At 39.2% G+C, this 17,693-nt stretch overlaps 1 protein-coding gene across 2 annotated transcripts in view; it reads right to left on the bottom strand.

The window, feature by feature from the left end:
- Positions 1–14,718, bottom strand: part of SLC9A9 (solute carrier family 9 member A9) — a 549,652-nt gene extending 534,934 nt beyond the window's left edge. For both annotated transcript variants that reach the window (XM_026497205.4, XM_026497204.4), the window contains exon 1: positions 14,359–14,718. In XM_026497205.4, the coding sequence (XP_026352990.1) occupies positions 14,359–14,533 (175 nt within the window). In that variant the 5' untranslated portion in view covers positions 14,534–14,718. The remainder of the gene's footprint in view (positions 1–14,358) is intronic.
- Between the last annotated feature and the right edge of the window lie 2,975 nt (positions 14,719–17,693).

Here is a 17,693-nt window from a genome sequence, read left to right as displayed (position 1 = left end):
AATCAGCACATACCTAAAACAGTGCCATCAAACTAAAAGGAAGCACTTATATACCCTGGTTGGGAGAGAGGTGTTCTTGTTTTCTCTTTTGGGACATGACAAAGGCAATTTGCTCCCCACCTTCTTTTTTTTTTTTGTTTTTCCTGGCAGATATCTTGTGACCTTGAGGGACTCAGTCCAAGGGCATGGTCAATCTACTGAGAATCTAAGGTCCAAGCTACAAACAGAACTAGGTCCTGATGACTTCACTGAACCACTGAATCAACCTATTCTGGAGGTACCCTACTTTTAGACTACTTGTTATGTGATACAATACACTCTTTAATTTTTCAAACAACTTTGAATCAAGTTTCTGTTTACCTGCAGCAAATGCATTCTAAAGATACATTCCTTTCAGTGAAGAGTTGAATCCAGGTAACAATCCTTGACTTTTAAGTTTACATACTTACGTGTTAGGATACTCATGGTAATCTGATAACTGTAAACTCTCCTAATATTATGGATTTATTAATAAATAGCAAAGAAACTTCAGAGGCCTATCCATTCCTCAATTTAAAATTAGGACTGATTTATGTGTTTTAGGATAAATCCACAATCCACTCTTTAAAATATCAAATGTTGAAGGTTTTATTACTCTTGTGAGTCTAGTCACCTAATAGCGTTTTGTTTACTTAATAATTTGTTGGGTGCATATTTTGTACATTTCTAGACTTAATATAAAACTATAGTCCCAGTCCTATAGGAGCTCAAGTTTATAAAATGCAAACCCTAAAGCAAACAATTATAATACAATGTGACATGTGCTATGACATCCGGTAAGCCCTCTTGTGTTATGTGAGTACAGAGAGAAAACACTCCAAAGCCCTTTGAATGATGCAAAGCTTTAGATGAATCTTAAAAGGTCATATAGGGTTTGTCTAGATAAGCTGCATCAGGGACTAAGTCAGGACATAGGCTGCACATGTGGGTGGCAGTACATAACAGCAGAGATGGCTAAAAGATCCCCAGGGTTTATGTTCACCAATGTGTAGCATAGTTGTCAGGAAAGTGGATGTTCAGCCAGAGATTGTATTTCCTCACTGTCTTATGTCAGGTTGGGTTCTCACCAATGGAATATAAGCAAAAGTAACATGTGCCACTTCTGGAGCTCAGCTTTGAATAAGTAAGTGAGTTTTCCCCTTCTCCTTCCCCATCTATCAGATACATGGGGAGGAAACAAAGGCCCTACAGGTAGACAGAGTCACCAGACTGAAGGAGCCTTGGTCCCTGAGATACCAGGTAGGGGAAAGCCATCTGCCAACCAGGAATATCTACAGTGGACTATATGTGAGTGAAAAGTTAACTTCTGTTGCAGCGTCACTGAAGTTTTAGTGTTAATGTGTTAACCATCACCAGCATAACCTACTGGAGATTATGTATAAATACAGACAGACTTAAGAAACCTGGTGGATTTAGAGAGTCAGCAGTGGTGTGAGAAGAGAATAAATGGAGGGACTGAAAGATGAGATAGATGATAGATAGATAGATAGATAGATAGATAGATAGATAGATAGATAGATAGATAACAGATAGAGAAAGAGAGAGGTTGAGGACTCTAGGCTACAGACCAGAGGCAGAGGCCAAGTCATAAAGTTCCATGGTCATTCTAAAAAGTTTTTATGTTTAACTCAATGGTAATATAGAACTATTGAAATATTTTAGGTAGGAGAGTAAAACAATAAAATTTTTATGTAAGTGCTGTCACTTTGGCAACAATGTGGAGAACTAAAGAGGATGATGGGTGAGAATAAAAACAGATTTTCTTTCAAGAATATTTTTACCTCATTCCAGCTTCAGTATTTGGCCCACTCCCCCATCATAGTGGAAATATTGTATCCTAACCTTTGTTAACAAGAGAACATAAGTGATGGATACATAACCACCATGAGTGCTTGACCCACCACAGGACAGTGGGCAGACTTTCATGTGCCATATCAAGCGATTACAATAAAACTAGTCAGGAAAGGAAGGGAAAACACATTATCTACACTGCAAGTGGTTTAGGGTGCCTGTGAAGAAAAACACTTTGGCAACACTCTTTGTCTAGGAAGGATTCACTTTCTAAGTTATTTGGCAGGTACCATGAGTGATTCTATGACCTGTGCTTTCTATTCAAGTGGGATATAAGTAAGGGAAGCACAAGACACTATCTGCATGGGGCCTGAATAGAGAGAACCTATATTAATACTATTCAAAATTCCCAGAACGTGAGCCACTTATTTTTTGCAATATGCTTTCAGTGCAAAACAAGTAAATATGAAGTGTCCACTGTTTTTTCCCAAGCAGAGAACTCAATTATTTGTCATAATGAGTGCCTAGTCCCTCAGCCCCTGTGGTTACAGTCATACACACCCGCAAAACCTATATGGCCCTGCCTGAACCTTTGTACCAGCTATGGTCCCAGCTTTCAACAAGAGGCACACTGGAGTAAATGGAGTAAGCTGCCTGCCACCAGAGATGACCAGATGTAATGGCCATGACAATGCATCTCTCAGACAGATCTCCCACTCTCAGGACTGCAGTCGATTGATGGTCTCAGCTACTGTGCTCTGGAGTCCATGACCAAATTCACTGAGGCCAGCCAATGACTGAGTTCAGTAGGGGTACCAAGGCATGGAGGTGGGGCTGCTCTGAAGGGTCACCATGGCTTAAGGATGCCCCATCAGGGGCGTCTGGGTGGTTCAGTCGTTAAGCATCTGCCTTTGGCTCAGGGTGTGATCCCGGTATTCTGGGATCAAGCCCCACATTGGGCTCCTCTGCTGGGAGCCTGCTTCTTCCTTTGCCACTCCCCCTGCTTGTGTTCCCTCTCTTGCTGGCTGTCTCTCTGTCAAATAAATAAAATAAATATTTAAAAAAAAAAGGATGCCCCATCAGCCTTGCTAAACGTTTTTTAGAATTGTGCCATAACATAAACCTTTTCCTACCTGCATTCCCCCTACCCCCTCCCTCTACAGGGGCTGCAGCTGCACCAAGATCTGACAGCTGTCTCAGCATCCAAAAGCTCTCTCCCCATTTTCCCTCAAAAACGATTTCAAAAGAGAAATCTTTCACATAACTAATTTCTTCCCAGTGTCCGCTTCTCAGAGGACCCAAATTAACACACTTGACAAAAGGCTCTAGTCCTGTTTCTCCTCACCCCAAGTCTCGAGAGGCAGCAACATCCTGACACAATGTGAAGACCACGTGCAGCTGCACAGTGCACTCAGTTAACAAACACGTAGGCCCATTTGTGCGCCCCCACTGCAGTAGCAGCGGCTGGAAGATCCTTAATGTCTAAAGCCAGACACCCACCCATAGAGTCTGACAATGCTTCTAACAGCCAAATGTCCACTCAGCGCTTTAGCCATATGTGGAAACGAATATGGAGCATTGAATTAATGCACTCCAGCACAATATTGTTTGAAAGTAGGTGACAGATAAAGTAGGACTTCTAATAGGAAAAAAAAATGCTATTGAAAAAAGTTGTTTGTAAACCCCCACAAAGGTATAGGATAAAGAAAGCACCAACCACCTGCACACAGAAGGAAAGAAGAGACTGGCTGCCACAGTTTATGGACACAAACAACCATTCTCATCGGTAAGCCACGAGTGCCAGCCTTACCTTCCCAGGAGAAAAAGAGGCAGCTTGTCCCAGCAAAGCAATACTATGCACAGGCCTGGTTCTAGGTTATAATCTCATAAGCATGACACTTCCCTGAGCTTTGCCCCCTAGCTAGCTGGTGGCATGATCTTCTCCAAGCAAAAACTTTAGTCCATATGCATCCCCTGCCCCTACATGTTTGGGCATTTGGGCAACTAGGACAGCAGTAGTATAGATGTGCTCTCTAGTGCCCTAATAGCATACAAGCCCCAGGAGGGAGCTTTGACAATATGCTTCATTCCTAAAGCACTCATAGTCCTACAAGTTCCATCTCAAGTTCCACCTGTGGGGGTCCATGCTCTGATGCAGCCTGTGCTCAATGAATTCCCTCGTCTTTGAGTTCTTACAGCACTTACAGTTTAAACCACACCCTTTATGGCCCAATTTTATAAAGGCTTACATTGTTCAACCTTGCTTTGCAGACCTTAGCTTTGTCTCCAACGCTAGACAATGAGACTGTTTAGGACAGAGACCCTGTGCTATTCTTCATCTCTTTGTCCTTCAGAAAAGCCACACTTTAGGAAGAATTGTAACCCAACTTTCTCTAAGTCCACAAACTCCCTTGGAGTCAAGAAGAAAAGGATCTTCCAAGTTTATGTAGTTGCTCAGTGACCAACATTTTAAAATGTCACATGTAAGGAATGCTGTGATGTTCCAGTCCTTGCAGAACTTTGCAGTATGTCGCCCATAGCAGATGCCTGACAGGCAACTGACACGATGTTGTCAGCAGTAGAAGAAAGGAGGAAGAAGGAAGGAAGGAAGAGCCTCATGGGTACTCAAAATGAAAAACATTTAGGAATATGAGCCCTATATTTCTGGACTGGTTTCACTTCATTTCCCACATTTAAAATGTAAGAAAACTTCCCTCTCTCCCTCCCTCATTCTGCTTTCATGCCACAGACGCACAAGGCATTGCTCTGAGACTTGGGAGAATTATAAAAATGAATAAAATACAGCCCTAATGCTAAAAGATTAAAATATTTTAATTCTGCCAGGCCTGACCTCTTTCCCAATCTGTGATACTGATTTCCATTAAGAATAAGGTACGAGTATTTCCTAAGTTCTTCTATTAAGCCTGCATTTCATAACCAATCCTCCAGCATCTTATTGACAGTCATTCTACATGACGATGAAGCGTTTTCCTAAAGGGGCCTTTCTTAGAGGAATATGGATGGGGATTTATTTTATATATAATGATTATATTTATATATAATGAAACAGATCACAGAATGGTTCTGAAAACACAAAATCTCTCTGGCTATGTTTAGTCCTATGACTGTGTTCATACACTATCACACACACTGCCACACTGCGTGGCACAGCCCAGCAGCCTCCCTTTAGATTCTTTTTCTGTAGGAGTGGTACTCCCCTGGAGTCACACAATGCAACAAGCCCATCTATACACATGTATCTAATCAGACTAGTCCATGGGTATATATTTAAATGCTACACGGTATTAAAGAGAATATAGAAGCCTAAGGCAAATGGACATAGTTAATATGTGAAGACTGAAGAAGAACTGAGTTTTGTAGTTCTTTCATTCTATAGGCATGGAGTGGCTACCAAGAATAATCTAGATAAATGAACCATTGCCCCTTACTAAAACAAGAAGATAAATCCTTAAACTATATATTATATATCAGCTTGATTAGTGTATCAGACACTGTTGATTGCCAACCCGGCATCCGTTCCCCGCCCCCTTTTTCCCAACAAAGCCGTGATTTGTTCAGCTATCCACCTCTCCTCATACAGCTATGTACTGATAGTAAGCGGACTTCTCCCTCAGCTCCAAAGGTATTCCCATTCACCTTGCTGGTAATTGGTACTAGAATGGCATGTGCCTCTATTCTGGTCAATAAAAAGTGAAGGGAAGCTGGCTAGGAGGCTTCTTAGAAAAGCTTTGATATCCTAAGAGAGAGAGAGAGAGAGGATCGATGAGCTCTCTTCTTCCTCAGGATATTACTGGGCCTGGTTAGGATACCAGGAACTTCCATACTCACCTTAGTCCTGATGTTAAAGTCAGCACTGGGAATAGCATAGGGAAGAAAAGGAAAAAACCTGGCTCCTTGATGACAATAACGGGCTGCTGAATCAACCAGCCCTGAAGACTATGCTTCTCTGGATTTCTATTTATAGGAGATAACAAATGTCTTTATTGCTTAAGTCTGTTTCAGTCAAGGTTTCTGTTATTAGCAACTGAATGCACCCTAATAGATACAAACTATTTTTTTAAACAAGTGAATGTATAAAGTCCTGAGGAACCCTAAAGGAAAGACCGACTAAAACTCCACCACCCAGTGTTAGGGAAGACCTCACACATAGGGTTCTTAAGGATGTGTAGAAATTCTCCAGGTAGAATAGAGGGCAAGGAGTTTCTAGAAAGAAGTATTCAGAAATCAATGAGCATGGTGCTATTCAGACACATCAAGCAGTTTGGGATGGCTGACTAGGGCAGCTGAGATCAAGGGCCCCAGCACAGCTGAGAAACAGAAAGGGTGTTCAAGAGGGAGAGATAGTTGGCAAGAAGGTCTTTTTTTTTTTTTTTAAAGATTTTATTTATTTATTTGACAGAGAGAGAGACAGCCAGTGAGAGAGGGAACACAAGCAGGGGGAGTGGCAGAGGAAGAAGCAGGCTTCCAGTGGAGCATGGAGCCCGATGCGGGGCTCGATTCCAGGGACCTGGGATCACGCCCTGAGCCAAAGGCAGACACTTAACGACTGAGCCACCCAGGCGCCCCTGGCAAGAAGGTCTTGAGAAAGAATGGTGGGAGCTTCTTGATGGGAGAAAGACTTTCTGTGTTTTTCAGCTAAGGAAACAGCATTGGGAGACAATTATCTGAAGGGAGAAATGAAGGCTGAGGACATGGAGAGGAAGTTAACATCAGAATTTGTCTATATTTAGGTGAGGAAGAATTTAGCAAAGGAATTTGAGTACAGGAATTTTAAGATGACAGTAATAAAATTAAACCAAGGAAGAGCATTGTTTACCATTATTAGGACTTTTTACAGTGGAAGACTCTTTAAAGCAGGGAATCTAAGATAGTATTTCAGTCACCCAGATTCAAAAAATATGAACTGGCAATTCAGAAATGTGGAAATAATGAAGGAACGGGTGTGACAAGTATTGTAAGGAAGCCCAATCAGTGGACACCAATTAACTGTCTGCCAGTTAGTATTCACAAATATTGGGCTTTAAGTGTCATCTGCACAATTTTTCCCTTTTCACTTGATAGTTATCTACCTCCCGCATCATATCAGAGTCTTTATCAGAAGTGATTTAGAGAGAAGATATGGGTTTGAATTTCAAATGCTAAATTCATTTCCTAATGTTTTCCTGTTAGCACTTTAGTTTTACCCTGAGATTAATCACAGACAGAATTGAAAGTAAAAATATACAATGCTCTCTGATTATTTAGGGATTTCATTCCTTCTCTGCCCTCCCACCAATCTTCTAAATTCAAAGGACTAAAGGAAAGTGTGGGTGTTGCTAAAAGGGACACAATTTATTGCTTTGTGCTGGCTCATTGCTTTGGTGAAGAAAAAAATCCTATAAGGGTTTCAGAATAGGTCTGTGGCACCTGCCAGTAAGAGTATCCCATGATGTTCCAAGGTGGAAAGGGGTCCATGAACCTGTCCCCACCTTAGAATGCCTCATTCAAAGTTCTATCTTCTCACATGTTAGAGTCACATGGGAAATGACAGAAAGACTTGACCATCAGATCTTCTACCATGGTAGGGTGTCCAATGTTTTTCTCCATCCTTGTTGTATACTAAACAACACACATACGCACACAACACACACACAGCACATATTTCACAGCACTCCAGGGTTCCCAACATAGGATTATAGATAACTTTTCTCTAGAAACTATTTCAGCCACCAGCTTGTATATAGCTAATACCCTTCCTTTCAATCATCTTAGGAAGTTTACAGAAGAAATACAGAGATAGAGATATCTAACTAGCCCCATACTGACTAAAACAAAATGACTTCTTATTTTATAACGTTTACACAAAACAATCTATTTTTTTCCTCAAACCAAAGGGGGAAAATATTACAAAATAATATAAGTAGTAAAAGAGCAGAAGGGGGTAGGAAACCCTCTAATAAGTGAAGATTTTCTCCCAACCCTCCTTTCATCTTAGGAGGGTAATGGAGAAAGAGAAAAGACAGAAGAAAGTAAAGGAGACAAAACTAGAAACCACCATGTTCAACTTTATTTTCCTAGTGAAGTAGTTCTCAAACTTCAGTGCATTAGAAATCTCTAGACGTTTTGTTAAACACAGATGGCTACACTGTGCCCCAAGTTTCCTACTCAGTAGGCCTGGGTTGGGGCCCACATAACTGCATTTCTAAAAAGTTCTCAGGTGATGCCAATGCCCTGAGAAGCACTGTTGTATAAGACAACAAATAGTTCCTACCATTCTGGGTGCCATCACAGGCACAGAACTCTGTCAAAGTCCATGCCACCAGACTCATGCACACAGGTTTCAAACAGCATGGAGAGCCCAAAGTCATAATTAAAGATTCTACCTTCAGTCCTTACCAAAAATTCAATTCAATTAAACTAACATCTGATGAAAGCCTATTTTGCATGATTAGCAAAAATAAGACATTTACAGTAACTTCCCACCCATTCGGACGGCCACAGACATTTAAAACCACAGTGACTGTGGACTTGCAACACTGCTTTCCCTGATGCTGGAGCAGGTGTTTCCAGGGCAGCCTCATCCCTCTCCCTGGGACATTTTAACCTAGCTTCTTGGCACAGACATACATTCACAATGTTGCTCCCACTGTATTTCCCATGCTGGGCTTTTTGCTCTGATAGGATAATATTTCTGAGGCCTTAAGGTAAAAGGAAAAGTTTACTACTTGCCTCCTTTCCTCAACTTTTCCTCACCCCCGACTACACATCAGCAGCAGACATTGGTGAGAGGACAAAATTTGAGAGCTCTAGCTTTCAAAATGGTCTTCTTGCCAATTATTCTGTGAAGCCTTGGCCAAAGTTGTGAATTTTCTGAGTTGCTTTGTCCTTATATGCAAACTGAAGATCATTGTATTTTGCATGGATGTGGTAAGGATTAGCAATAATATTTATAGTTAGGTATCTCAGTCTCTTCCTTCTATAAACTTCCTAAAATACCATCACCAGGCATAGAGTAGACATTCATTAAGTAATAACAACTCTCCTAGGGTTAGGTGTGTGAAAGGACATGGGTTTTATGGTCCTGGGCTTGAAGCTCAGCCCTGTTACCAGCAAGTCATTTCATGTCTCTGAGGGTTGGTTTCCTCTTTTGTAACATGAAAATGATACTACCTCCTCCCCAACACACACACACACGCACACACAAACACACCCAGGTTTTTGATACCCAGTGGTCACATGGAGCCAAACTACCAAGGTTTGAGCCTCAGCTGTGGCATTTTGTAGATATGTGACCTTAGGGAGGTTACTTGACTTTTGGTGCCTCAGTTTCCCCATCTAAAAAAGGTTGTTGTGAAGATTAAATGAGTGAACATACATAAAGCCCTTATGACAAAATAATTCACATTGTAAATGCTATTTGTGTTAGCTATTTTTACTATTATATTTTGATGTAATAGATGTTTCACAAATGTTAGTTCTTTATATCTCTACTTCGTAACTATAAAATCTTAATCCAACTTAGACTATATATGTCTACATAAACAGTTTGAATCATAGATTCATTTTCTTGATGTGTGCACTTCTTACTTAGCCTTTAATACCCTGAGAGAGGATCTTCTGAGGTTACCACAATAGTTTGCACTCAGGGCTTCCTCTGCAGCTCCTTAGAGATTCAGAAGCTCAACAGAATGTTTAGGAGCTTATTTTCTTAAAATCAACTTTGGAAGACCTATAGACAGAAATACGCCTTGATTTTTTTTTTTTTACTTTTTCAACATTTATTTGGCTAACACTTTACAGCACGGAAAATCTTGCCCTGATCTCCTTAAAATCAACCCTTTTACACTAAAGGGAGGTCAAGATCCATTCACTGGGCTCTTAACCCTAATTACCTTTCCTGTAGGTCCCTTCAAATTAAACCAGAAGCACTCTGATTTTCACATGACATGCATCCATAAACCCCTGAATCCTCAACCTGCCCTCTCTGTTCTGATGGTGTAACTTGCTCTCCTTACCTTTCTGACAGGACTTCAATAAGATTTACTAAGCACTCATTACAAAATCAGAGCAGAACTGGAAGCACTAAGAGTGGTGAAATAACACTAACTATAATCCTGTCTGGGATGGTTCTGGGAAGAAAGTTACTGGTTTGGGTTGGAGAGGCTGAGCCATGCCTGATGGCTGAAGTTAGTGTTGGCCTAAATTTTGAAGGACTTTTGCAGCTGGAAGGGTGCTTTCATTTCTTCCTCATTTCACAGATGAGACAAGTAAGGCCAGAGATTAAGTCACTTGTCCAAAGTAATGCATCTAGCTACTGATAAAAAAAAGAAAGTCATCAGGATTAAAACTCCAAATCCCCAAAAGAGCATCCCATGCTTTGTCTGTAACGCAGACTACGTTTGAGTACATACAAAGCCTCAGCAGGGCCTTCCAGGCAGGGGAGGAGTGCAAAGTGGTAATAAACATCTTTTACAGGCCTGGCAGCCAAGAAGGCAGTGCTGGACTGGAGTAGAGCACCGCAGAGCAGTGGGGTGGAGACACATCATGTGCAGCAGCACAGTTTCAGCCTGAGGAATCTCCAAGGAGTGCTAGGAGGAAATTAATGCCCTGGGATTTTTCAAGAAAGACAGCTTTCAAAACCTTAGTGACTCATCATGTAACTATATTATCTATAAATTTCAAAAAAAACATGCTATTGAGTGAATCATTTGACCCTATTATATTGCTAAGTGTACTGTTAGAAGATCAGACCTAGTTTACATAGTTTAATATGACACAGTTTAATGAATTCAAAATCTAAATTTTGTGGTGTGGAATTTTCCTTCTGTCCACTAAACAGTGAGCCAATTTCCACATGAGTTCAGAGAGTGTCCCTTAGATTGTAAGGCCATAAAATCAAAGATAGAATTCAAAGAGGTTTAAATTGTTCTGTCCCTAAGCTTAGATCCCAACCCTCAAATGTCTAGCATTATGAATGTCCTCTAAAGTATGAGAGCCCCCAGTGATGTGTAATAAAATTCTTAATGCTATCGAGGAACAAGGAGTAATTTTTCTTTTATGAACAATGAACATGAGATACAGGGCTCTCAGTGAGCAGCACTAAGTGCACCAGCTGCTGTCAATCAATATTTTGACCATTAATAGTCATTTAAGCTATTAGTCCAATTTAAAGGAATATCACCGTTGCTTAGCTATTAAACCAGTTATAGATTCCAAGCCTTGAATTTTGAAATAATGAGAGCCATAGAATGTCATGAGACACAATTACCCATTACTATTCCTTGTGGAGTAAAAATATTGTTATAATGCTGCCACTGATTTTCAAAAGCATCTTAGGACCCTTCATGTAAAGAAAAAAAAAAAGAAGATATTTTTCAATAATAGATTATTTGTAGTTGGAGTATCAGATTTATCTCCAATGAACACAGAATCAAACCAAACACTACACATGATTTTTCTTGGCCTTTACAACCCTCCATTTGACATCTTAATGTTAACAACTTGGAAATTGTTTCTAACAAAACTGTAAGAGAGCAGTTAAATGTTCTATTTGATAACTTTTCCCCTCACTTTTCTTTAACTGCTCATTTCCTAAGCCCCTGCTCCTTAGAATTTTTAAGTTGGATTCCTCATATACTGATAAAATGCATTAACATCTATTGTGTCTTCTAAAGGATATTAGGACACATTTCAGCAGAATACCAGCAGAAAGGCAGCATGTCTTAGTAGAGATGGAGGTTGAATTCCAACTCAGCAGCTAATTACATGGCCTTTACCTCAATAAGTTTTCGTTTCCTTGACTGTGATATTAAGATGTTGGAATTATCATCTCTAAGACTCCTTCCCAGTTCGTGAATTTCAAATGCATTTTTAGGCACTGGGTACCTCACTCACTTGTCATTTCCTTTCCCCTTCTCATTTAAACGTGTTTATTAGAATGTCCAACCTTGTTCCTCTGTTGTAGTCTCAGACTATTTTATCATTGACAGAAAGTCAGTGATAACATTTCAGGTAAAACATTTAGATCATCCCTGAAGAAGAAATATGATATGTCATTAGTGCCTTCCATATGGAGTATTTTCAGAGACTATTGGTAAGAGCTCTTTTATGAAGAACAGGAACCAACCTTATTAGACATGTGTATAGATGTATAAAAGCACATGGACCTTGCTATGAATGGCTGTTCATTTTTGGGTAAGTTACTTCACTGTTCTGAGATTTAGTTTCTCCCTCTGTAAAATGAGGGAGCTAGAGAAGATAACCTCCAAGATCCCCATAAATTTCAACAATTATAATTCTATACCAACAAAAAAATTAAACACTAAAATAAAAGTATTTCATTGATTTATATAGTTTAAGATAACTCAAGGATACTCAGAATTCTAGTAAAGGAATAGTTATGCATATATATGCACATTTTCATAATTTTTTAAAGTTTTATTTATTTATTTCAGGGAGAGAGAGAGCACTAGTGGGGGAGAGGCAAAGGGAGAGGGTTGGAGAGGGATGGAGAAAGAAGCAGACTCTGCGCTCAGTGTGGAGCCCAATGCAGGGCAATCTCATGATCCTGAGATCATGACCTGAGCTGAAATCAAGGGTCAGCCGCTTAACCAACTCAACCATGCAAGCACTCCTGTTTTCATAATTTTTATAATCATTTCACTTTGCATTGTTTCAGAATTTCTTTTCAATAACTTACAAATAAAAAGTTCTTGAAAGAACAAAAGTCAGTCAACTTATTCCCGCTCTTATTAACCATAAGCCTTAAGAATAGCAATTTAAAGAAATGCTATCTGACCTATTGAGCAATATGCTAATATTTTATGACTTCAACTGCAACTTAAAAGTATTTCATTAAGTTTTGAGAATTAAAGGTAATCTGGGATTTTTTTCAGGCTCAAAAGTAAAAGTTGCATTTATGTATTGTGAGTATAGAAAATGGTTGAATTTTAATAAATCACCAAAATTTAATCAAAAGTTTTACAAAACAGTATCTCCATGATAGATAAACTGAAATTGGCAAAATGAATCATAGTTTAATCAAACGCAGTGCTGTGAAGAAATCTTTTCCTATTAGAAGAAGGTTTATTATTTTAAAATCTGCGTTGTTTTGCAAAACCATATATAGCCCTTTAATTTAATGCCAAGAATTACATTGTTTCTGGCTTCTCAGATTACATCCCATATCCTCATTGATTATTTATTAGCCAAGTCTAGAGAAAGAAAGATCGTGGTTCACTGTTGATGGAGAAGGGCAAATGACTGCTGCCTAGGGCCTTCTTTACATCTGACAGAATCACTTCCTTTCTCTTTGACTTTCTCTTCAACCTGATTGTGTTTTCCCCTCAAAAGAGAGGTTTTTTTTGTGCTTTAAGACCCTCAATACAAAGGAATTTAACTCTGTGCTCTGAAGGGATCGGCACATCAGTCTCCTGAAAGAAATTATACTGCTTAGCCTAAAACTTTTAGTTCCTAGCTTAAGTATCTCGCATCAGGACATCACATGGTTAGCATATAAAATGTTCATTGATCCTGTTCCCTGAAACTCAGGGATATAAATGTGCTTCAAGACTTCCAAAATGAGGGAAACAAAATATAAAAGTACATTTTCTGCAATGAATTATAGCAATGCCCCACCTATTTTCATTATATTCAAAATTCCTATCCATTACCAGGCTGAGATCAGAACGGTAATGCGAAAGTGAGTAAGTTTTTAAAACTACTAGTGTCTTGCATTTTACTTTCAAAGATGAGAGTACAGTATGGATAACCTCTGTCACATTTTTTTTCAACTTTCTGAAAGGCATGACATGGTAAATTGCACAGAAAGAGTACTATTTTGGGAGTTTAAAATGTTAAACGCTTTTCCACATCTTGCCCCTTCTCACCCCCAAAAAGGTACATAACAAATAACATTAAAACAACAAGAATTATAAATTAGAAAGTCTGAAATAAGCCTAAGAAATGAAAAGTATTGCATAAAGAAACTCTTATAAGAAAATAAAACATTGCCCATATAATTAACATGGATTTGGATACAATTATTCCAATAGGAGGGGTGGTGTGTGTTTCTGAACATTTCCTTCTTGAAGCTAGTTGACAAGAGGATTTACTCCATACATTTTTAAATGATGTTATTTCTAGAACTTTATAATGCTTATCAGTTCCTCCTGTGAAAGATGGGCTGCTCTTGTGACTGCGGAGCCATGACTTCCCAATATCTGTCATTACAAAAACAGTTTGCACGGTTTGACTCCCCACATGACAATGGATCCGCATCTATCAACAGACTTGCATTATGTGTGCCGTGTGAGAACAAGACTGTGACATTTACTCTTGTGACAGGGCAAATTTCGGCAGCTCATCTGGAAAGAGATGAGCATTCATTACGCTGCGGCACCTTTCATCAAGCTAATGACATTTCAATCAGCACATTTTCTCCAGTTTCAATACTTGCCATCTGAGCACAAGTCTCTAATTACACCCGAGCAACAAGTTTCACATCAATCCTACAATTTCTGCACTCACCATACACCATTGCTCCTCCGGTTTCATGCAAGAAGCGAAATCGATGATTTTTAAATAACCAGATTGTCAAAATGGTAAGGATGAGCAAAAAATTAAAGACAAGCAGCTCCACCGCTCCCTGATGTTGAAACTGATACTCATCCTTCTCTAACATAAAACTTTGCTGTCTCTCCATCCTCCGGTCTTCTTGGGATTCCTTAGATAAAAACCTGGATAAGGACTATTTTATCAAGATTTGCCTAAGACAGTCTGGCTGTCTTAAGATTTCAGAATAAACACTGCCACTTAAAGTTGCTACTTCAGGAGCGGTCTGCCTTGGCTTAGTATTCAGATGGCTTCTAGTTACAACTTCCTGTTTCTCTCTTAAAGCAGCCCTGTCTCTTTTCAAACTCCAGAGTGTAGTTTCATCATGGACTCTTACTGTCTTTAAATGATTCATTCCACAAAATTATCTTTCATGTTGGACAGACCTGCAAGCAATCATTCTTGCATCATGATCCTTATTCTGATTCTTATCCTGAATCATGATTCTTATTGTCTCAAATAAGCTCCTGAAGCTGCATAACTGGTGAATTGTAGATTAAGAATAAAACAGATCACCTTTCATCAGTAACGTTTTCTAAGTTCAAAAAGCTAGTTCCCGAATCATAACCTCACTCACATGCTAGATTTCTCCTCTCCAACCAAAGTCTACCAATGTGATAGGGACTGATTGATAGCTCTGATTTGACCTAAAATGGTTTCACAGGAATTTTCTTTTAAGTTGAGAAGCAAGAAAGAATTTAGTATATGATTCTCTCTCTCTCTCTCTCTCTCTCTCTCTCTTTCTCTCTCTCTGGCTTTATATAACTGGTAGTCGCAAGCACAGTGTTTAAACTCCGAATCAATTGTTTCCCTTTTAACAAGAATAAATGAAAGCAAAAGACAAAAAGAAAATCCTGTTCCCATTTCTACAGCTCTGCTGTTTGGATATATTGAGTCAAAAAAGAAAAGGCGCTAAACACATATCTCTGAAGTAAGAAACTATACGGCCATCCTCAGTAATACCACATACATGGATTTCTCTTTATATGGTTTCTGGCCCAGACATTCAGAACCTACAGAAATCTGCCACAGATCACAAACCTCCTCTGTCCTGTGGCAAAACAATGTGGTTAGGTCACTGCGGAATAGTCTGCCATCAGCTACGAAGGCTCCAGAAATCACAAGGGTCAGACCCTAACAGTGATGATTCTTCGGATCAACTTCCATTTGGCAGGCTGGTTCTGCTTGAATTTACATTTTTATGCTGTTTGAAAACATTCAGGACAATACTACCATGGGCTCTGCTGCTTTTTTAGCAACTGCTATGATTTGTTTGCCTTTTTGGTTCTACAGTGCAATTAGACACATTTAAGGGTTAAGTGAGTTTTTTCTTCATTTCATGGTATTACTGTAACTCAGAGGAGTATAAATCATTTAGTATCCCCGTACTTGACAGAATTGGTATTCAATTTATACAGTGTAAATGATTCCTGGAATAGGGGGAGTCCAAATATACCCTCAAAAGTTCTCGTCACCTAAAGCTAAAGGTCACACATGTAATATACTGGGAACTAACTAGCTCCTCAGTAACAGTTTCACCCACAGGAAAGCCTATCAACCACTTAACTGTAAAACTGCTGTTTCAGCTTCTTTGCCTTCTGCAACTTTTGAAGCTGATTTCCTCTCTGCGTTTAACTCAGCGGGGGGTATTTATGTGGACTGCAGATGTTCTTTTAACACACTACCCTTTTGGCAGGCATATCTGGGATGACTAATATTCGAACTGTTTTGAAATCTATCAGGTAATGCTTGCAAGAATTTCATGAAGCTTTGTTAGCAGGTTCTACCTTTACAATTTTGCAACGCCACGCGTTTAGTGTTGAGTTGCTAGATTTACAAGATAACCCAAATTCAAAGCCTGACAATTCCCTATCTTTTATTTTGTTTCGATAATCATTTAATTACTTTGGTTACCTTTTAATAATGGTAATTTTTCCATCTGGGTAGAATAAACTTTCTTTCATTGTCTTATTAGGACATCCAATTGCACTCTCTTCTGCAGTAAAACAATTCAATGAGAGGATTAAAGTTCCTTGGAATGTTTTGATTGGCTAATGCATTGTTTTTAAAAGTCCTAAACTGGATGTCAACATATTCAAATAACTATATTTCACATTCAAAATTATACACATGGCTTCTCTAGAAAAAAACTGGTAAGATCTGGCACACTTTGGGCTCTCCTTCCCATGTGGCCACAATCTATTAGTGCCTCTTTGCCCCAAGTCCCATTCATACCATTTCACTCATTCATGTTTCCTGTATAGTCCCTGCAGTCATTTGAATATGTGGCCCCTAGTTTACTCTAGAATTGGAATATATTCACGGTTCCATTGTCCAATCCAGATGTTGCTTACCATTATGATGGAAAGCTGAGATGAAAAGGGGACTCAGAAAACTTCTCCAATTTTTTAAATCAGAAAAATACTTCAGTTTTTCCTCTTTTGTGTTTTTTTCCCTCAGAACATCATTTTATTTTCTGCTGCACCAATAAAAGTAAAAAAGAAAAAAAGAAAGAAAGAAAGAAAGAAAGAAAGAAAGAAAGAAAGAAAGAAAGAAAGAAAGAAACACATATTAATGTGGCATCTACTATGGACCAGGAAATATTCTAGGAAATTTAATTTACTATAATTTAATATTCATAAAAACCCTCCTACAACAGAGAAATTTAAGGCCCAAATAGAGTTGGTAAGATATCCAAGGTTGCACAACTAGTAGAAGTTAAATTTATGTCTGGGATTTAATGGCCTTGAGATGGCATCTCAGCCAGGGTGATTAACTCATGCTGGCTTCTCAGGGACTTTCCTGGTTTTAGCAATCAAAGTCCTGTATCCCAAGAAACTCCTTACTCGCAGGCAAACCAGTCATCCTAACAGCCAGGGTTTCCCAAATGTGAAAATCCTGTACTGTCAATAATAACTATTCTTTCTGACATTCCTGAGGGAGAATTCACACAAACAAGAATATAAATTTAAAATTAAGGCACTGTTTTGTTGGCTGGTGACAATAACCCTTAGAGCCAGGTTCTCTGATGTGGTCGGAATGGAACCCAAAACTTGGGCATAAGGCCCAAAGAAACATTCTTGATTGTTCCTTAATCCCAATCTTAGCACCTGCTGGACAGTGAGTCAAAAGTTCTTGCTGCAAGATGCAACATGAAGGTAAGAGGAAGTAAAGAGAAAAACAAGATGGCCCAGCCCATTGCGGTGAGTATGCCCTGCCTTAGCTTGCCCATTCGGCACCATGGAAGGAAA

This window comes from Ursus arctos, unplaced genomic scaffold, assembly GCF_023065955.2.
Source record: "Ursus arctos isolate Adak ecotype North America unplaced genomic scaffold, UrsArc2.0 scaffold_20, whole genome shotgun sequence".
Lineage (NCBI taxonomy): Eukaryota > Metazoa > Chordata > Mammalia > Carnivora > Ursidae > Ursus > Ursus arctos.
Note: the sequence above shows the minus strand (reverse complement) of the source record. Positions and strands in the feature narration are given on the sequence as shown.